Source organism: Drosophila kikkawai, chromosome 3L, assembly GCF_030179895.1.
Source record: "Drosophila kikkawai strain 14028-0561.14 chromosome 3L, DkikHiC1v2, whole genome shotgun sequence".
NCBI classification, from domain to species: domain Eukaryota; kingdom Metazoa; phylum Arthropoda; class Insecta; order Diptera; family Drosophilidae; genus Drosophila; species Drosophila kikkawai.
The window spans coordinates 26,448,508-26,470,789 of NC_091730.1; the positions used below are offsets into that span (position 1 = coordinate 26,448,508).

Sequence of the window (22,282 nt, forward strand, 5' to 3'; positions counted from 1 at the left end):
GTGAGAGTATATAGAAGACTATATGCAAAGTTTCATTCAGATAGCTTTGAAACTGAGGGACTAGTTTGCGTAGAAACGGACAGACGGACATGGCTAGATCGACTCGGCTGTTGATGCTGATCAAGAATATATATACTTTATAGGGTCGGAAACGTTTCCTTCACTGCGTTGCAAACTTCTGGCTGAAATTATAATACCCTGCAAGGGTATAATGAGGGCATGTTTGAGACCAAAATAAATCTTAGCAAATCAGTTTTATAATTGAATGGTAACAAATTTTAATTAGGTTATTGAAGTTGATTCGGCTCCGCGTTGATTTTTAAATTTAATGGTTCTAGCTCTTTGAATTTTATTTTAGTATAAATGCATACTTTTAGGTTTAAGTCAATACACATTATACTGTGCTAATCAAAGTCTATATGAATACCTTAGTAAGGTCTACGAAAAGGGTCATTAGATTCATATTCAGGATACAGGAGTTGTGATGACCAAGGGAGGGTTAAGCCGCTTCACAACCCTCAGGAGCGAGCTAACTAGCTACTAGTGTTTATATCAGATTTGTTTTCATTGTAGATGCTTTTGTTTGGTTCCTTTATTTTTTTGTTGTAGCATGCATTTAAATCTTAACTTTATGACTCAATCTGCCTCCGAATCGTGACATTGCAAATAAAGAATAATAATATTCATTTGTTTGTTTTATAAAGACAAAAACAATATTATTATTGTTTATTAACAAAGGATTCCAAAATGCTAACACTTCCCAAATTTTGGGGCGACTTGTTTCACGAAACTGACCATCAAAACAAGTACAATTCGCCCGTATATTAAGAAAGAAACAAGAAAGGAAGCTAACTTCGGCACACCCAAGTTTGTATACCCTTGCAGATTGGTTTTGATGTTTATATTATAAATTATAATGTTGAAAACACACACAAAACACAGTTTCATTACATTTTACCTATACTTATTATGTTTACAGTTTGACAGTTAAAGTTTTACATTCACAGCTTTACATTTTCTCTACATCTACTGATCGCTCCTATGGCAGCTATATGATATAGTTGTCCGATTTTTATGAAATTTATACCAAAATTCTAAAATAATAAAAAAAATCTCATATCTCAGAGTAGATGAAAATACGTTGAAAAGCACTGAAGTTAAAATTTTTGTTCCTATTAATTTCCTGATCATTCCTATAAGATATAGTCGTCCGATTTTCAAAAAATTTCCAAAATTCTGGAAAAATATAAAATGGCTACATCTCAGAAATTATGCAAAAATATTGAAGAACAGCCAAGTTATAATTTTTTTCTAATAATTTATCGAACATTTGTATGGCAACTATATAATATAGTCGTCCGATCCGGCCCGCTACAACTTATATAGCAGTGAGACTATATAGAAGACTATATGCAAAGTTTCATTCAGATAGCTTTAAAACTGAGGGACTAGTTTGCGTTGAAACGGACAGACGGACGGACGGACGGATAGACGGACATTGCTAGATCGACTAGGCTGTTGATGCTGATCAAGAATATATATACTTTATATGGTCGGAAACGTCTCCTTAACTTCATTGCACACTTCTGACTGAAATTATAATACCCTGCAAGGGTATACAAATTGTACTATTACCGGAGCAGGCCTGCATACATATGTTTGCAAATATGTACATACATATGTCACAGATTTACATACATCGCGGTACATACATATGTACATGTGTACAAAATTAATTGAATTTGAGCTAGGGACCGCGCGTATTGATAAGTCGCATCAAATCGGACAGCGATTGATAAACGCGAGAACGTTTTTAAAGCTTATTTTTTCAGATGACCCCCACTGGGAACAGCCGCAGCAGCGGGCAACAAAGTCCATTGCAAGCAGTTGCAAATTGAATTTTGTGTGCGTGTGTCCGCTTCTGTTAGTGTTTGTTCGCATTGTTAAATGTCCGCATCAGCTTTAGGAGAAGCAACAACACGAGATGGGAAACGAGAGCGCAGAGAGTACTGCCGCCGACCATTGTTAACGGTAGTGAGCGAGCAAGACAGCCTCTCTTTCTGAACCTCCACCACCAGCAATTGTTAGTCCTTACTTGCTACCAAAATCCTTCCCAACATCCAACCCTTGCTCTCCTGGAAGCTGTTTCCTTGGGTTCAGCTGTTGCTTCACTTCCAATTGTTGCTCCGCCTCGCCCTCTCTTTGGCCAAGTCTCAGATGCTGCCAAGCTTTGTCTGCCCTGCTGCCTTGAAGCTTGAAGCGAGTGAATAATCCAAGATAGTGGTCAGTACTTGCCACAACATTGTTATCAGTATTACTCACTTGCTGCAGAGCGCCGATAAGCGAGGAGCTCTCTTCAAAAATATTTGCTCTGTGGCAGCAGCGCAGCAGCTATATCTATTCCGCGATTGTTTACATCAGCGGAGGCGGAATGGCATCCTCTCTTCGCTCCCACTCTCCACTCTCTCTGGCACGCGGTGGAAAGCGAGAGGCAGAGCTCCCGCTGCTACTCTCTGGCGCTCTGCCACTGGCGACTCTCTTGCGAGCGGCGGCTGCTGCGCGCTGCCAATTTGCAAGAAAATTAAGTTCGTTTACAGTTGTGAAAATCGACGAGGAGAACAGCGGCGAACTGCTCTCTGCCAGGAAGCTGCCAATAGCCAATGGAGGTGACAAGTGGCAACTGAAGTACCAAAATGTTAATAACGCGGCAAATGTGCGATTAGTTAGCTGGTCGTCGTAGTAAAACTTTAGCTTACATTGCAATAAATTCGTGTTTTCGGATGGGCTTGTTAGTGTTGTTGTCGCTATTGTTTTTGCCTCTCTCGCCGCGTCCGCCCGCTTAAATAATGTGTATACGGACACACTCACAACTGACAACAGTGTGAGTGGTAAAATTGCCTTTTTGCCGAACATCCGTTTGAAATTTCGTCGAGTGTCCGCCGTGGCAGCCAATAGTTAGTTGTTGCAAGGCCTCCGAGCTACACACGACACATCAAATCAACACACTACACAGCATACATACATACATACATACGTACTACACAACAAAGGGCAACAACAGCGTCGCATCCCCAATAAGTGGCAGCAACTGCGACGAACAACAGCAGCAGCGTTTGTTGTTAATTGAAATAAATTGAAATAAATTCCTCGACTTTGCTGCTCATATTGTTAATAAAGAGCAGTACAAGCAGCAGCAACAGCCGCAGCCAGCAGCAACAAGCAGCGTAAACAAAACAGTGAGCAAATGTGGGTCTAGTTCCGTGCCAGGCGACAAAATAAAGGTTTGTTAAGCGAAAGAACAAACCATTTTACAAGCCACCGGAGTTCAGTGCTTAAAATCAAGCGAATCATTGAATTCCCCCGATGTTGGTATAAGAGTGTCAGGCAGATGCTGGCTTTTATTTTTAGACGCGAGTGTGTTGCTGTATCCGAGCCCTTCTGTCGGTTCAATTGGAAATGAAAAGTTGGCAAAAGGGTGTGTAAGAGACTGAATTAAAAAAGAGAGAGAGGGAGATTGGTAGGATCCATGATTCAACTATACAAGGTGGTCTCATAATCTTTGTTGAGGACGATATCAATCTCCCTCCGCTTTCAGTAGGAAGTTATGGCCATAGCAATACCGTTTTCAAAATAGAGAAGTTCTCGGAGTGAGAGCACCTCATATAGTTGAATCTTGGTAGGACCCAGAACTCTTTTCCGCCTCTCACCCACCACTCCACCCATATTCCCCTCCCCCACTCCATGCCACACGAAATCACTCGCACGATCGGACAATAAATAAATACTTTCTCGCCGAGTCAGAATTACTGGGCTTCCCAGAACGGCATTGTTTATGCCATACGATTCTTGTTTAGCTAACAGCTACTTATGCGAACTCGCACTTGTATACAAAGGAAGTGTATACGATTCGCATTTGTTGGCGATGGCAAGGGGATCGGCCACAGGCAGCAGCCATAATCAGTTTTATGTTTGCATTGTCCCCTGCTACTGCTTATCATCTCCCGCAGAAGTAATGTCATTTTATTTGCATTTGTGATTTGAGAAAGAAATATTAGCGCGACCCCACTTAAAACCACAGGGGTCAGTAAACTTTCTACCTCTCGCAAGGTGGGGAGGCTGCTCACCGAAACAGCACCCTAACCCTTGACCAACTAGCGCCGAAATGTATGCAACAGTCGCACGACCATCAATAATAATAACGATTTTCTCACATCACTCTACTTACTTCCAGCATCCAGCACCAAACATACAGCCGCAGAGGGCCAACACTCTACTTCTTTGTCAGGTGGGACATGCGCAGTGACAGCTTTGGTAGTGGCAACAGTGGCTTGGCCAACAAACCGTGAGAGCGGAACCGAGTTAGCAGGACAATTCGCTTGCAGAAGCCATACCGCACGACATGGCCTTCTCGCGGCACAACATCGAGAAGCGCCGACTCATCGAGCTAGTGCGCCTGAACCCCATCCTATGGGACTGCCGCCTGCCCCACTACAAGCGCTCTGATAAAAAGAAGGCCATCAAGTGGAATGAACTGGGGCGACTTTTCAACGTAAACGGTGAGCGGGTACAGCGCACCTTCACATCACTCAGGGAGATCTTCCGTCGTGAGCTGAACCATGAGAAGATGCTGGGCACCACGCGCTTCAAGTCCAAATGGGAGTACTACGACGCTATGGGATTCTTGAAGGAGGTCATTCGGGAGCGCAAGTAACATCACTATTAGATTCCTTGTTTTATCAACTTTCCAGCCTTTGGTTGTAACTAGAAAGATATTTTTAAGCTATGTATAAAAGACATCATCGCACGGTATTATAATTTTAGTCAAAAGTATGGAACGCAGTAAAGGAGCCATTTCCCACCCTATATATATTTTTATTTAGCATCAACAGCCGAGTTAACCTAGCCATGTCCGTCTGTTCGCCCGTCCGTCTGTTAGTTTCTAGCCAAGCTAGAATCTCATTTTTGGAGCTATCTCAATAAAACTTTGCAAAAAGTTTTCTGACTGTTCTCCCTAGTAACTATATACTATATACTTTATATATTTTTTAATATTAGCATATCACTTTGATGTTCTTTCATACAAACTACTGTCACCTTCTTTGAGATATGGTCATTTAAGATTGTTTTAAAATTTAAAATATAGGAAAGATCAGTAGATAAAGCGAAAAGTGTAATACTGTAAATGTAATATATATTTAATATGCTTTTGTTCAGCATATATATATTTATTATTTACATTGTATTAGATACTGCAAGCCTAAGGTATAGTTTTTAAATACGATTTAAAAATAATGTTTTTGGGATTTAATCAAATTATTAGAATTACATTTAAAAAAAAACCTGATTTTTAATTTGGTAAAGGTTTATAACTTTTTTAATAATTTTTTTTTTTTGACCTTCTTGATGTCTTAGTGCTCTTTCCCAATATCTTCAGTAACTACCTAAAATAAAATTATTACATAAACTTTATTAAAAACATATAACATAAGTTTAAAAAGAAAAGAAAATAACCATTGTTTGGGACATTTTTTTTAGGATGAGTTTCTAAAGTTCTAAGTGTGCCAACAAACGATAACATTTTCTGAATTGCTCGTTTCAGATCTCGAGAGCGCATCAAACCAGGATCCGTAGATACCGCTCCTGCCACAACGAGCAACAACAACAATAATTTGAGTCGCAATAGCAGCAACAATAACAGCAGTACCACGGCTCTAGATGAGTATCAGTACTTTGCACCCAGCGACCCCAACAACCCGAATAACCAGCCACAGTCACAGGTCTCGGTCCAAAGTCTCAAGTCAACGTCCAAGAGCAACTCGACTGCAGTAAATATTCCAAAGCAGGGTCTGAGCCTCAGCCAGTTGCCCGCCGCTCTTCAGCAGCAGGCTCAACACCTTCAGGCGCTTCAGCTGCAGCCGGACGTGACGCTGACCTCAATAAGCGCGCTCCAGAGCCAGCCTCCAGGTAGTCCGCAACGCATGATTACCCCTACGGCAACGTCTGTACATCACACCTCGCCCGCCCAAGTATTGTCCAGCTCGCGCTCATGCAGCTCATCGCCATCCATTTACATCAAGGACGAGCCGGGCTCTCCTGTAGGTGGAGAAAATGGGGATGTTTCCGAAAACGTGCCAGAGGTGGCAAGGAAAAAGCTAGCCACTATTCGGCCCCAGACCAAGCAACAGCTCAAGGCTCGCTTGCAATTACCTCTCTCTAAGAACTCAACGGTGTTTGCAACGTCGCCGCCCCATCTGATCATCAACGCCAACAACGAGTTGATTGACGCTGACGCCGGAGATCTGGACGAGGATCTAGACGACTTCGATGAAGATGAAGATGGGACCGGACGCTGTTCGCCTGCAGTGGACGTAGACATGATGGGTATCGATGGCCGGCTCTCGGCTGGAAGCAGCTACACTGGAGTAGGCGGGGTCGGAGAACGAGGGCTTGGGCGAATCCATTCGCACTCGCGTCAGGTGCCCGGTCCCAGAGAGTTGCTCTACATAAAGTTTGGCGACTTCCTCTCAGCCCGACTGAACACCTTACAAGAGACTGTGGCCAACGACCTGATGAACAAGATTTTGCTGCTCATCGCAGAGAAGTAAGGACTGAGGCAACCTCCGCATTGATTAAATCTGCTGCGGAACTGGTGAGTGTTTTAAAATGATTCAGCAATTGATTATTAGCTACCAAACAAAGGTTTCGGAAAATGCTTTTAGAAAAATGAATGAAGTTGGGTTCTTATAAGATATGTGAGTGAAAAGAGGTCTGAATTACAGGGGCTTTCAATAAACAAAAAATTGTAAAATTATCAGAAAGTCTGGGTTTCGCCTACACTTCGTTGAAAAAGGGCTGACTTTGACGGAAAAGATGTTCAAACGAGAAAATAAGCCGACTTCCGGAACCTAAAGTTTGAATACTCTTGCGGCCTCATTCATAAAAATCAGACGCTAGTTAAATAAATTAATCAACTTTCCGCCTGTTTGTTGTTTATTTTTTAGATTCCAGGATTTTTTTAATACCCTTGCAGGGTATTATAATTTCAGTCAGAAGTTTGCAACGCAGTGAAGGAGACGTTTCCGACCCTATAAAGTATATATATTCTTGATCAGCATCAACAGCCGAGTCGATCTAGCCATGTCCGTCTGTCCGTCTGTCCGTCCCTCCGTCTGTCCGTTTCTACGCAAACTAGTCCCTCAGTTTTAAAGCTATCTGAATGAAACTTTGCATATAGTCTTCTATATACTCTCACTGCTATATATGTCGGAACGGGCCGGATCGGACGACTATATCATATAGCTCCCATACAAATGTTTAGACAAACATACAAATTTTTAGAAAAAAAATTATAACTTGGCTGTTTCTCAATATTTATACCCTTGCAGGGTATTATAATTTCAGTCAGAAGTTTGCAATGCAGTGAAGGAGATGTTTCCGACCCTATAAAGTATATATATTCTTGATCAGCATCAACAGCCGAGTCGATCTAGCCATGTCCGTCTGTCCGTCTGTCTGTCTGTCCGTCTGTCCGTCTGTCCGTCTGTCCGTCTGTCTGTCTGTCTGTCTGTCCGTCTGTCCGTCTGTCTGTCTGTCCGTCTGTCTGTTTCTACGCAAACTAGTCCCTCAGTTTTGAAGCTATCTGAATAAAACTTTGCATATAGTCTTCTATATACTCTCACTGCTATATATGTCGGAACGGGCCGGATCGGACGACTATATCATATATATAGCTGCCATACAAATGTTCGATATATTTGTAGAAAAAAAATTATAACTTTGCAGTTTTTCAACATTTTTGCACCATTTTTTAGATGTGGCCATTTTATATTATTTCAGAATTTTGGTAAAAATTTTATGAAAATCGGACGACTATATGATATAGCTGCCATAGGAATGGTCGAGAAATAAATAGGAAAAAAAATTATAGTTTCGTTGTTTTTCAACGTATGTTTATCTACTCTGAGATATAAGCTTTTTTTATTATTCTAGAATTATGGTATAAATTTCATAAAAATCGGACAACTATATCATATAATTGCCATATAAACCGATCGGTAGATGTAGAGAAAATGTAAAACTGGGAATGTAAAACTGTAACTGTCAAACTGTAAACATAATAAGTATAGGTAACATGTAATGAAACTCTGTTTTGTGAGTGTTTTCAGCATTTAAATCTATAATATAAACCTTAAAACCAATCTGCAAGGGTATACAAACTTCGGCGTGCCGAAGTTAGCTTCCTTTCTTGTTTTGCATCATTTTTGAGATATAGCCATTTTATATTGTTTCAGAATTTTGGTAAAATTTTAATGAAAATCGGACGACATTGTCTTATAGCTGCCATAGGAACGATCGGAAAATGAATAGGATAAAAATTATAACTTCGTTGTTTTTTTAACATATTCTTATCTACTTTTAGATATAAGCTTCTTTTCTTATTTCAGAATTTTGGTAAAAATTTTATGAAAATCGGACAACTATATCATATATGTAGCTGCCATATAAACGATCGGTAAATGTGGAGAAAATATAAAGCTGGGAATGTAAAACTGTAACTGTCAAACTGTAAACATAATAAGTATAGGTAAAATGTAATGAAACTCTGTTTTGTGAGCGTTTTCAGCATTTAAATCTATAATATAAACATCAAAACCAATCTGCAAGGGTATACGAACTTCGGCGTGCCGAAGTTAGCTTCCTTTTTTGTTTTACAATATTATTTATTAAGCAGCAGAAATTAAAATTTATAAAAACAGCATTTACTACACTATTTTGCTAGTCAAACGAGATAGCATAGTCCTAAGTATTGATAGACTTTTGGTATAATATATAACCCATGCCTTTCTAAAAGAATAAAATTAAACAATTTATTTGGATAAATTATTTTATTTTATGAATAGAGTTTAAAATAAAATAATAAATAATTACAAATTTGTATTTTATTCGTCACGAAGTATTCTTGAAGTCACTTTTATCTTACCTCGTTAAGAGTTGTTTTCCTATGATTTAGAAACACACAATTTTAAAAAAGTACTTTAATTTCCGAGACCTCATTTCAGGTCATAGAAGAAAACGAAAATAATTAAACTTTGCAGATAGTATTTTGACTACTATCACTGCTATATAAAAATGTTGTATGACGAAATTATAACTTCGCTGTTGTTTAACAAATTTTCATCTTCTTTGAGATATGGCCATTTAATATTATTTTAAAATTTTTTTTTTAATTTTTTTAAATATATACTATATAGTTATACTTTATCATATAGCTGCAACAGAAACCACCGGTATGGTAAGACTATTTTATTATATTTCAGAATATCGGATTAAACTTTATGACAAAAAAAAAAAAATTGTATACCCTTGCAGTTTGCAATTGGATCATTAAGAATCGATCCTTCCTGGTCAAATTAATAGAAAAACTTAATAGGAAATATATAAAACATGTATATTTATACATAGCATATACTTGTATATTCTTATAAGAATTGGTTTTGATAAAATTACATTTTACCTATAATTATTATGTTTACAGTTTGACAGTTACAGTTTTACATTTCCAGCTTTACATTTTCTAAACATCTACCGATCGTTTCTATGGGTGCTATATTATATAGTTGTCCGATTTTCAAAAAATTTATACCAAAATTATGAAATAATAAGAAACGTTCTTATCGCAAAGTAGATGAATTTACGTTGAAAAACAACAAAGGTATTATTTTTTCTCTTAATTTTCCGATTGTTCCTATGGCAGCTATAAGATATAATTTAAAAAAAATTATTAAATGAATTAATTTATTAAATATTAAAGTTATTAGAGTGATGTCAGATTCACTTTTCCCATGTTGTTGGACCAATATTGGGTTGTTAAAATTGCTACATTTTGTCGTTATACGGTAGCAATAGTAGTTCATACTTTACTTAGTCGAACGCAGAGGTGCATACATTTTTTATTTAAGACTTCACATTAGAAACCTTTAAACCTCCAGTATACTATGCATTTATTTAAATCGTTTCTATTAAGTCACTCATTCACCTAAAAATTCCTTAAATGTGATAATTATGATTGCTAGGAAAGCTGAAGGATCAGCGGCCCTAATGAATCGGTATTTGTTTCGTATCTGTATATGTATTCGAATGTACATAACTAGAATCTGCAACTGTGCGAATGAGTTCACACTCGCCGCTCAAAAGTGTCGTTACCATGGGGCCTGTGCATTTACAATTTTGTAATATTTATGCAGGCGACGCCTCTGGTGTGTGCTCGTTGCATGCCATTCGCATACCAATGCCCAAAACATTCTCCATTAAAAATCCCTATTCCTACTTTTATCTATGGCTTGGCCAAGTTGCTTTACGAGCGTTTGGGTAGTCGGGCCATGGGTGGTAGGTGGTGGGAATCCGATATCTGCACACACAGAGGCTGGCAGCCCACCGACCTTTTATGGATAGTTACAGCAAGTTTGTTGGCACTTACAACATTATAAATTTGCCATAAATTATCGTTTTATGGATGCAGCTGATGACACGATGGACTACATATATAGATACTTTGAAGCGAAATGTGCATTAAACGGGCCACCACAGTTGCGGATATCAGCCAGAGCAAAATAAAAAATGTGCTGCCAGTTATAAGGCCCAATAAATGTAATAGAAGACCCTGCGGAAGACCTTAAGCAAGTCTTTTCTCTAAACAAAATACACAAGTATTTAGTTAAATTATTTGAAATTTATTTTTGGATAATATTATCATTAATCGTCACAAAAGTTGACATGAGAAATATTTTAAATCTCCTTTTAAACTCTAGAAAGTATTTATAATTTTGATCATATATATACATATTTTTGATCAGCATCAACAGTCGAGTTGATCTAGCCATGGCCTTATGTCCGCCTTTCCGCCTATCCAATTGTCTCTCCGCTTCTATGCGAACTAGTCTCTCAGTTGGGTTATATAAATGAATCTTTGCAGATAGATTTCTTTATATGACAGGCACAAATCGCTTTATCAAACCAACGGAAGCATAAGAATATTAACCCTCTAGTGCCCAAATTAAAAAAAAAAAATTATTTTTGGATTCAGTATGTATCAAAAGTGAATGTTTGTTTTAGAAAAAATTTTACTTTTGCTCGGATCAAGTTTTATATGACCAAATCCTTGGACCGCATGAAGGCGGTTCTGGGAAGATAGGCCAACAAAAAATTAGGTAAAAAATTTGTTTATTATGAGACTGTCAGCAACACAGTACAATTTTTTTTCTATTTTTTTCCCAATTTTTGAAAAAAGTATTTATATGTTGCAGTATAATATAATTATTTTGTCCAAGTTGCACAAATTTTCAACTTCAAATGAATACAGCAGCTTGCGCTAGCTCTAGTATGTACATATTCCAAACGCAACGAACGTAATTTTTGGACTCTTCTGAATTAGATAAAACGGAAAGCCGTGTGAAAAGGAATGAAAATAATAAAATAACGATGCTTTTAACATTGCCCGTCTATAGGCGGTCTTGGGCACTAGAGGGTTAAGAGAATAGTTATAATTTCGACGTTTTCAATATATATTTATCTACTGTATTGTAGCGGTTCTTAATAATTCGAGAATCTCGTTAATCGGAATGATGTAAAATTATATATTAATATTTGTTGCAGACTTACTTAGTAAATGTGAAAAATAACAGAGATGTGTCTACGTGTCAAATTACAAAAAACAAGAAAGGATGCTAACTTCGGCACGCCGAAGTTTATATATGGTTTTATTAAGAATCAAGCCATTCTGGTGAAATTAATAGAAATAAATAAAAAGAAATATATAAAAGTTGTATATTTATACATAGCATATAATAATTTGGGTTTGATATTTATATTATAATTTTAAATGCTGAGAACACACAAAAAACAGAGTTTCATTTCATCTTACCTATATTTATTTCTACAGTTTGAGAGTTACAGTTTTACATTCCCAGCTTTACATTTTTCCTACATCTACCGATCGTTTTGATAGCAGATATATAATATATTTGTCCGATTTTCATAAAATTTATACCAAAATTCTGAAATAATAACAAGAGCTCATATCTCAAAGAAGATGAAAATACATTGAAATACAACGAAGTTAATTTTTTTTCTATTAATTTCCCGATCTTTCCTATGGCAGCTATAAGATATAAAATTTAAAATTAAATATCTCAAAAATGCTGCAAAAATGTTAAAAAACAGTCAAGTTATAATTTTTTTCTAAAAAAGTGTATCGAACATTTGTATGGCAGCTATATGATACAGTCGTCCGATCAGGCCCGTTCCGACATATATAGCAGTGAGAGTATATAGAAAACTAAATGCAAAAACGGACATGGCTAGATCGACTCGGCTGTTGATGCTGCTCAAGAATATATATACTTTATAGGTCTCCTTCACTGCGTTGCAAACTTCTGACTAAAATTTTAATACCCTGCAAGGGTATAAAAATACTAATTAAAAGCTAGAGGGAAAACCAAAACCTAGAAGAGCATTATTGTTATATATGTAACAAGAAAGAAAGCTAACTTCGGCACTCCGAATTTTGTAGCCTTTCAGTTTTCAATTGCATCATTATTATTATTATAATTTTATAGGCAAACTGTTACAGTTTTACATTTACAGCTTTCAAATTTTCCCTACAGCTGCCAATCGTTCCTATGATATGGTCGTCCAAATTTTCATAAAATTAAAATCGAAATTCTAAAGAAATTCTCAGATTAGATGAAAATATGTACATATGTTGAAAACCCGTTGTTGATTTTTAACATTTGCTCGAGTTCAAAGAAATTTAATAAAAGTTAGGTATTTCAACGTGTTTACACTGTTTTCAAGAATTCTTTTAATGAACCAAATTTTAAATTGTCATGCGTAAATGTCCGTTTCTTGTGCTTTTAATTTCATTCAAAAATATAGTGCAGTTGCACTGCGTTGCAAACTAGTGACTAAAATTATAATACACTGCGAGGGTATACAAATATTTCTAGGCATCTGAAACAGCGATTTACGTCCGACATTCAGGCAAGAAAAAGTTTGCATTTGGAAAGGCAACCAATTCTTGTTTATTGAACCACAGTGCTCATCGTCAATCGCATATACAAACTTCGGAATCTCGAAGCTCGAAACAGATCCGGATAGACTGAGTTATTCCACTTACAGAGTGCCCACCTGCCAAATGTCGCAACCACTCCTAACTTACCCGCTTGCGTATCGCTTTTCCACTCAAAAATCAATTCCCTAGTGGTTACAATGTCGGAGGATGCTGATGAACGCTTTTCATGCGATCTGAAGCTTCCAGCGCAGAGTTTCCTAGTAAATGGTGCAAGTTTTCGATGGCTGCACTAGAAAGCAAGGCATACCCTGCGGCGTGCGCCCTCCCAACACATAAAATGCATATATGGGGATGTATGCAAGTTAATGTTTACAATAGTCGTAAAAGTTTAATGGATTTTGCGAGCGGCTACGCGGCTTAGAATCGTAACTTTCGAAATCCGTTTTTTGAATGGAGTGAGTGTTAGTACATACATATGTATGTGGTTGAAAGTTGATGGTGGAGTATGTTGACTTCTCTCCGCGTTAGCCAAAATTGTTTGTATAATAAAAATGCATCTGTTTGATTAATACGCAGCCGGCTTTCTCGTAACTTTTCTCGTTTTTTGTTTGTCCTTAGGAACAAGTGATTTTGTTTGCGGTATTTTTATTGGCTTTTACACTTTTCCAGTCTGTTTCCCTGTTGATACGCGGGTGGCGAGTTTAATATGTGCTACTAATTTTTGCTTGCGCTGGATAAACACAGAATGCCAACTATGCGTATGTTGAGAGCGACATTTATTTAGTTTCATTGCGAAGTTTACTAGTAATGAAGAGCAGCAATTGACCAGATATTTTGAAAATTGAAACCTATATAACCTCCCTTATTGCTGGAATGCATCGAACTTCCCTATGTCTGTGATCAAATTCCTGCATTTAATCTGACCCCTTCTCTATCGTGTAATGGAATTCAAACGTCAATCAACGGCCAACAGACTTGAATAACAATAACAGAAGGAAAGGCCCAACTGCATATGCTAGTTGCAGTTATTCCGAGAACATGCCCGAACCGAGTAAAGGGGCCATATCAAGCAGTAGCCAACACAAGCTGTGCGTCCAGGAAGCGCATAATGTGATCGAATGCCCGATACCCATAACCAGTCACATAAATCTGCATATGCTGTGCAGCCTCTTTCTATTTCCCTCGGCTCATCAACTATACTAATAATTTATTGGCCGGAAACTTCCTCTGTCGGATAGTGACGGGTCTAGTTGGAATACCCATCGGCCTCTTGCTCTGTGCATAATAATGCTAGCCGGAGCCTGGGGGCCGGTGCACACAAAGAACTGGCGAGGACGATGCCGATGCCGATGCTGATGCCTATTTCAATGAACATGTCGATGGCTATAACCATGAGCAGTATCAATATTGACAGCCATTAATACGGCATTTTATGCAATAATCGGAGACATCGATGGAGTTAGACGGAGGGACCTGGGCAGGAACTTACGGACTGAGACTTGCCTGTGTCTCCTGGTGGGGATGCTGCATTTGTAATGAGCTCCAGCGAACGAGGCGCCTCCTCTTGGCTTCCGCTGCGCCGGTATCACTTCTGACTGCAAAATGTTTCCGTCTGCGATTGGAAATTTGCCAGGCAAAAGGCAAAAGCGAGGCGCGGCTTATGAGGGGGGTTAATTTGAAGGGTGGATGGAGGCAAACGAAAGACGGAAGGCAGAGCGGAAGCAAGCAGACACATACGACCTCCTCTCTGATACCCCGCAACGCCTTGGTATTAATGGCTTCAGGGCATGTCAAGGGAACCGGAACTGATGACGCGCTGCGCCTCCAGTTCGACGTGCACGGACTGCAATCATAAAGCTAAACCGTTGCTCCCCAGAGTTGCCGATGATGGGACTGATTCCTCAGCTAGTTACTGTCCGGTAGGAGCTTCACTGGACATCCTCACTGCTACGCGCTGGATTCTTCACAATTACCTTGCATATCAATCAGGGAAACCCCGCTCTGCTAACACCCAAATTGTTCAAAGGACGAAAGCTAAATAATTGCAGGGAATTTGTCGCTCGTTTACCTTTCGCTGCTGAACAGCCAAGTGGAAACACGTCGCTTTAAATTCATATTTTTGATTGCTTCGCAGCCTTTCAGCGAACTTTTTCCGTGGCTGTAGTCAAAGTTTGTCTTTAAATATTATTCTCATTAGGATAACATTTTGCCGGCTTTTTCACAATCAGCAGAATCCTGCTTGGGGCTTACAGGCTATGACGTCCTTATATATTTTACAAACATTTTTTAAGCTAATAAAAATGCAAAAACTGCTTAAAAATGCAGTGTGGCGAATGAAAAGATACAAAATCTTGAACATTTTTTTGGTCTTGTTGTTTTAAGAAGGACGTTTTTTAAAAGAGTCAGCAATTATTTAGCAATAAATAGTGACAAAACTCGATGGGCATGGATATTTACTCACAAAGAAATTGCCCTATTTGTTTAGTACTTATATGTGGATTTTAAAAAAGCTCTCTTAAACTTCACTTTACGACATGCTAACATGGCGACTGATTGTGCCGCCACCAGTTAGAGAAGATCTTAAAAAAGAAAACAGGAGGGCAAACTAGCATCCTCTTATGCATTTCCCTAATGAAATGCAAAGAAAAGCAAACGCCGTTAAGCCTAACTTTATTACTGCATTACGCCGAGCCGAGCCGAGCCGAGAGTCGACGTGCGATAGGAACAAATTTCATTACAGTTGTGGCTGAGTGGTATATAAATATTTATTCTCCTCTGCAGTTGTTTACTTTTATTAATAACTAACAAAAAATTAAACAAGGGAGGAAGCTCATCTCGGGAGGCCGAAACTTGTACTCCTCTGCACTTGCTATAGTTGACCCAACATTTCGTTAGACGACTATGTTGACCGATTTCGATCGAATACAATTACATTACTAAATGTGAGTAGAGATTAACAAAAGAATATTTTATCCATAGAAATTAATCTATACTTTAACAACAATAAAAGATATATTGTATACCCTTGCCGTTTGTAGTTGAACCAAAAATAGAAAAACAGGAGTGCTGAATTTAACTTTTATATAAAAAACATCAAGCTTTTTCTTATTTTCCTATACTCATTTTTAAATTTACGATGAAGTCAGTCTCAGTTCTTAAATTAAATACTCTAACTGGTCAAAAAGGCTCCTCTTCTACGCAAGGTTTCAGTTATTTGCGTTTTGCATCTTCAAATGTTTTAAAAACATGTCTAATCCATGTAAGATTTATTTGTCTGAAGCTTTCGATTTTATGATTCGTTAGCAACGTTCCAATCACTTAATATTTGGTCCAAATTAATTTCATTAGGCAATTGGTGAGCTGTTCTGCTTACATTGACCTCTGCCTACTGTATAGTAACGATTTATTGTTTTTATAAAGTATTTACATTATTAATTCGCCACAGGAATAGGACACAATCCTTTTGGATATCTACGTTTTCCTGTGTTTTTTACTAGCATAAGTTTTATTATTATTCTCACTGGCATGGCTCAGACTGCCACGCTGAGGTCGATGACTACATGCAGAAACATATTACCACATCATTAGGAGCCCACGACGAAGAGCTTGACCCCGGACTTACTTTCAGTATTTGCTTTAGAAACGGAAAATCAAAAAGAGAACAAAATTGCAAAAAATCGGTATTTGGATAATCTCGAATGCTATATTCGTACGCATTCAAAGTACAAAGAAACGAATGTACCATTTTTAAATAAAGCCTAGTACTAAGAGAACAAATGTTTAATGCTTTAATGTTAACTTTTGCCTCGGACTATAATTGGATCAAGGGTTGATTCTGAGCATTGACATGAATTCAAAATATTAAAAAAGTTAAAGAATTCGCACGCTACAAAAACAAAAGTCACAAGTCGGCTTCTGTTTAAACACGGAATTTAGCGAAACGCTTATTTAACGATTATTTAAATGAAACAACTTTATTGAAAAAAAAAAAATGATTTTAGAAAAGTTTTAATGGTTTGGTTGCGGTTGACATTTCTGTAGAAATGACCATATACAGATTTGCAGCTGCATCAAGGCGTCATTAAGTCAATTTTTCTCAGGCTATGCGGAACTTAATGTGCCGCTTGGGAGACGGGATGGGATGATGCAAGCAGAAGGGGAGTCAAGGGATAGGAGGACCCTAACATGGACATACCAATTATCAGGAAATGTCAACACATATAAGCAAGGCCGCAATAAGACTTCGGGGTCTGAGGATGCGGCCCCTGCTGTGGCTGGCCAAAGAGGAGATTGCGCTTTTGCGGTTGTGTTAAGTTGATTTCCGGCGTGTCTGCCTCAGACCAAAATTCCATTTCTATCGCAGCTTCACCAGTTTTCACCCATTACCCACTTTCACATGGTGTCCACATGTGCCAAGCAGCCAAGATGTCCAACACCAATTATGCGTGCAGCTTCTTCGCTGTAGCCCCTCTCTGGCACTGCCAATGCTATAGTCATCTTTCACATCCACTCCCTTCATCATTATGATGATCATCATTCCCAATTGCCGGCCTGTAGCTTTTGTCCACTCCCCCACTTCCATGCCAGTCACAACCACTAACGTAAACTCGTCCTTTTCCCCATCGCTACGGTGTGTTGTAAATTATACGCTTTTGCGTTTAGCCTCACAACCCCGAAGTCTGGACCAAGCCCAAAGGATGTCGTCCGCCGCTCGGCAGTTTGATGTTTTGCGGTTGTGTTGACGCTCCCCTAGGTCCAGGAATGAGCAGTTGGGAAAAGTGGTTTTACAAATGCTTCTCTTTAATGTTTAAAGTGCACTTTAAGGTCGGTTTTTTTTTCATGAAACTGCTGATGCGTTATTAATTTGCGCCTTGTGATGCTGATTCAATTAATGGAATATCCACTAGGAGATCACCTAGCTCAGCCTTTTTTCCGCTCAGCCGATCTCCTCCAGACATGGCTACACCGCAAATTTTGTTCTTGCTGCTGCTGCGGCTGAGGAGTCACTGTGTCATTTGTTATGTTATTGGCTCGGACATTTTGCAAATTGCTTATTCAGCAGTGCGTAAAATCCACAGTGTCCTCTGCTACTGCTCATCCTGCATTTGCTCTGCGATTCCCTTTATGCGGAGACCACACACAGGTCAAGGAGCAGTAGGTTTTGCTGTGGCCACCAGTCTCCACCTCATCTCCTTTCCACCCATATATAGATCCAAAAACTTTTCGCCATCCTTACCAACGTGCCAAGCAAGCGGTTAGTTCTCCAGACCAGTCCATCCACACTATACCGAAGCAGGTGCGACTTCATGTCCAGCCTTCCAGTTATTTGGTCAAGTGTTCGAGAACTGTCAATTTGGTGCAATTTTGTCACTTCCACATGGGTGCAGACTATTTCTCTCACTCAGCGGAGCGACTCTTTTTCAACTCCCATTTGCACCCAAAATAATATTTGGCTTTCATTTACCTCTCACTCATAAGCGGGCCCTTGTTTTTTGGTCGTTGCCTAATTGCCTGCTACACCTTACAGCACATTTGAGAGCAGGGCTTTGTCGGCTTCGAAAAAACTTTTTACGGCTAATAGTTTCTGAGGCTTTTTAATTAGGCCAGGTGGTCGTACAAATTGATTTATTGCTGGTGACGGAAATTGTTAATTGGGGGCTCTACACTAAAGGCTGGAGGTAGTGGGGGATATTGTCATCCAATATGAAACTAATTTATTTCCTTTTTTGTATATTTTCAGCTCCCAGGCCATATAGGAAACCCATCACTTGCGTGAATCAAGTCTGTATTATGTGCCATATGAGACACCACCATCCGCATGAAAGTCTATCACTAAAATGTATAAAATAGTTTAAATAAAACCTTTAAAAATTGCAAATACACCTTTTAAACTGTATGTTTTGCTGAGGAAATGCTCTACACCATTATCCTTGGCGCTTAATTAAAATGCAGTCTGACAGCAGAAAATCTTTAGGTCGCTGCGAGGCCTTGGAAGTTCACAGGGTCGGCTACTTAACGGTTTAACTTTATGTAAATTGCAGGTTCCCTAAAATCTTCAACAAGGGAATAGCTATTAAACATCATTAGCATTATAAGAGCATTCTTATTTTGACTTGGCCTTGGTTATCTACCTTTTCCCCTTTAATTTACCTGCCATCTCCCTCACCTCCCGCCTCGCGTCAGTCTGTCTGGCTGCCTGAATGGATGGATGGATATTTATAATAGGAACAACAACGAGACCAGCACAAAGAGATTACAATTCCGTTTTAATTGTAATTAAAGCGATTATTACGAGGTAGTTTTTGTCCCTTTTTCGCATCGCTTTTATTTCGCGCTTTGATTTTCTTTGTGCTGCGCTAAATCGTTGCAACTTGGGAGTGGCACAGCTTATTTTCAATGTAAAATCCCACCAACTTTTTTAATCTTCCCGCACGCTTTGCCAGGCGGCCTAAGGGTTTTTAGGGTTGCTAGTGGGTGGGGTTGAGGCCAAAACAGTTTCTTGTTGCATGGAAGAATAGTTTCACTTCCTTTTCGGCTCAAAAAGAGTCTGAAGTCGTCTAGGGTGGCTCTTAAATGAGGCTTTTTTGTCGTACAGCTTTACTGGTGTATCTTGAAGTTTTGCTGTAGAACTACTTGCAGTCTCACATTAAATAAAGTAAACAGCTTATTCCAGGATATGGACATTTAGCACAGTGAAATGAATTTAAATAATCATTAATCTGTCAAATTAATCCTAAAGCAGTGGTATTTTCTTGAAGATAAAATTATATGTAAATACAAAATCTTTAAAGATGAACAATCAAGAGTGCTTAGCAAGGCTTTGTGAATTAAACCAAATGGAAAATTAATTTTACTTGGCCGCAAGCGCGTTTTTTAACTATTTCATTCGATTATTCCAATCAGCTTTAAAAACAGGTAAAAAGGTACAGTCGAGTGACCAAAAGTACAGATGGAGAAGAGTAGTTGTACTCACTCACTTGTCTCTTTTTTTTTAATTATAAAACAATTATAACTTTTAACGAGGTAAGATACATTTATAAATGACAAATTATTTACCTAGTTTCTAATTTGGCACTCTGGTTGAATAATACTCTTGAATTACAAGGATAACGTTTTCTGCAGATAAGCTCCGATATCAAAAGCCACTTTATCTTTAAAATCAATAAAATATATAAATACATAAAATTTGTTATTTAGCTAAAGGTAAGTGATTAACATTTTAAATACCTTTATACTATTCACCTGGCCTTCGCTTAACACGGCCTCTCTTATCGGTTCACCATATCTTATAGCTGTCATGAATATTATCCGAGTATTTTTAAAAATTTTAATTGCAGCTTTGTTGTTTTTAAACATATTTCCATTTACTTCAAGGTATCGCAATTTTTGCGTTTCTAAATTAAAGAATTTTCCCATAAGGCTTTTCATTATTACTACCCATCAATGACAAAAGGGCTCACAAACTCTAAATTCTTGATTTAAAGTCGAGTTGTCTTAAAATGTTTTATTCCTAAATTCTTTATTTAATCACTGAAAGTTATAATCGTTATCATTCAAACATAAACATTATTCGTAAGAACTAACTAGGATTTAAATTCATAATATTAAGCAATATTAAGTTGTTGTTTTTTTAACTTTGTTGTGAAAGAATTGAAAGTCTTAAATCCTATTAAAAGCATAACCCGACTGTTTTTGGAACCCATGTATCAGAATTGACAATTCATAGATAATTTAAGAATTTTAATGCTTTAATCAAGAATGTGCGGGACCCTTTTCTAATTATAGTCGGGATTAATTTAGCCTACAAATTCCAATAATTCTCATGCCCATACAATCCAATTATAGAAATTAAAAAAAAAATCTTTTTATTCCTTTTAAAGCTGCCATCTGAATATTTTTAAATTTATTCAAAAACCCTCACCATGGGCCTATTTCATATAGTTTTTCGTTTGTCCAAGTTTATAGAAAGTGTATATAAAGCTAGCTTCATCTGTGTGACTTTTATAATGTACTAGTAAGCCAGGCGAACTCCGTTACGCCACCTTCGGCAAATTATCCGTTTAATTGAAGTGTTCTTTGGTAAACCACATTTTTTGTGATGTATTGTGGTTAATGGAATTATCTAGGGACCAAAGAGCCCCTGGGATGTTAAAATCACCTAGAACTACTAAGTGGTCCCTATCCGAAAGTCTTTTAGAGACCAACTGAATAGCGGAAAGATGGTTTCAATAAATAGGAAGTTCCGACAATGGAGGAAAGATGAAACTGTCTCGTTGGTGGTATTGCCATCAGGGGTTTTTTCAAGGTAAGCTGATTATCCGCCTTACCAATTTCGGACGGTAGTCCGGGCCTGACACCCTGGTAGGGAACTGGGGCTCTGAGAGGACAACTGTTGGGACCCTCCAGTGGACAAAACGGATATGGGCAACACCGGGGGCACGGTCTCACCCGACACCTTCGGATAACGAATATTTTCTAGCACTTTATCTCAGGATTCTTGAAATTTGTCCTGAGGTCGATGGCTATGTCGAGGAAGGCTGCTGTTAGGAGACTGCCACGCTGGTTGGGATCCGCTTAGATGCTGCAAACCAGTTGATCTTCGTGTGCCCACGCGTTGTCTCAATCGGGCATTTTCCCTTACTACATTTCGTCTCTCCTCGCTTAAGTTCTGTGAATACACTTGTTGCTGGCATGCATGCCTTGTGCGGAGACCGATGTTCACACGTCGTGCTATAGGCATTTTCGACTATAGGCAGAGCGGTTAATTTAACCTCTAATCCACATAATTTACACAGTTCAACTTACCACCCTAAATACAAATGCTGGTTTCCAATTGCACTGATATGAAACGAATAACTTATTTTACTCAAAATTGAACACAATTTCGATTTGTCATAAAATAAACTGAGTAGAGAATTATGGCATGCTATGTGTCAGTGTTGGCGCTTTATGCAAAAATGTTTTTCCCGCTTTCTGTTGCAATTTTTCCTGAATTTTCTTTACTGCAAAAAATCACAAATTCCGAGACCTTTCCAACGAATGCAAAACCGTGGAAATCGGTTCGTGCGTTCTGGAGTTATTTGATCCCCGCAGAAAACTCGACTTATTTTTATATAATAAATTATCCTAATTAATAACTACAAAAAAACTTTATTTTATCAAGTTGCAATTATCCGCTTTATCTGCAATATTTAGCTAATGTGCACAGTTGCT

General features: G+C 38.3%; 1 protein-coding gene across 7 annotated transcripts; it reads left to right on the forward strand.

The window, feature by feature from the left end:
- Positions 1–2,600: 2,600 nt before the first annotated feature.
- On the forward strand, positions 2,601–18,941 carry LOC108083325 (uncharacterized). 7 transcript variants are annotated; one of them, XM_017179072.3, is made up of 4 exons: positions 2,601–2,666; positions 4,232–4,707; positions 5,600–6,649; positions 18,810–18,941. In XM_017179072.3, the coding sequence occupies exons 2-3, from the start codon at positions 4,400–4,402 to the stop codon at positions 6,603–6,605; spliced, it is 1,314 nt and encodes a 437-aa protein (XP_017034561.1). In that variant the 5' UTR covers positions 2,601–2,666; positions 4,232–4,399; the 3' UTR covers positions 6,606–6,649; positions 18,810–18,941. The 7 variants fall into 7 exon arrangements, with proteins under 7 accessions (XP_017034561.1, XP_017034558.1, XP_017034560.1 ...); XM_017179069.2 differs by having other exon boundaries at positions 2,610–3,281; XM_017179071.2 differs by having other exon boundaries at positions 2,610–3,236.
- The last annotated feature ends 3,341 nt before the right edge of the window (positions 18,942–22,282 follow it).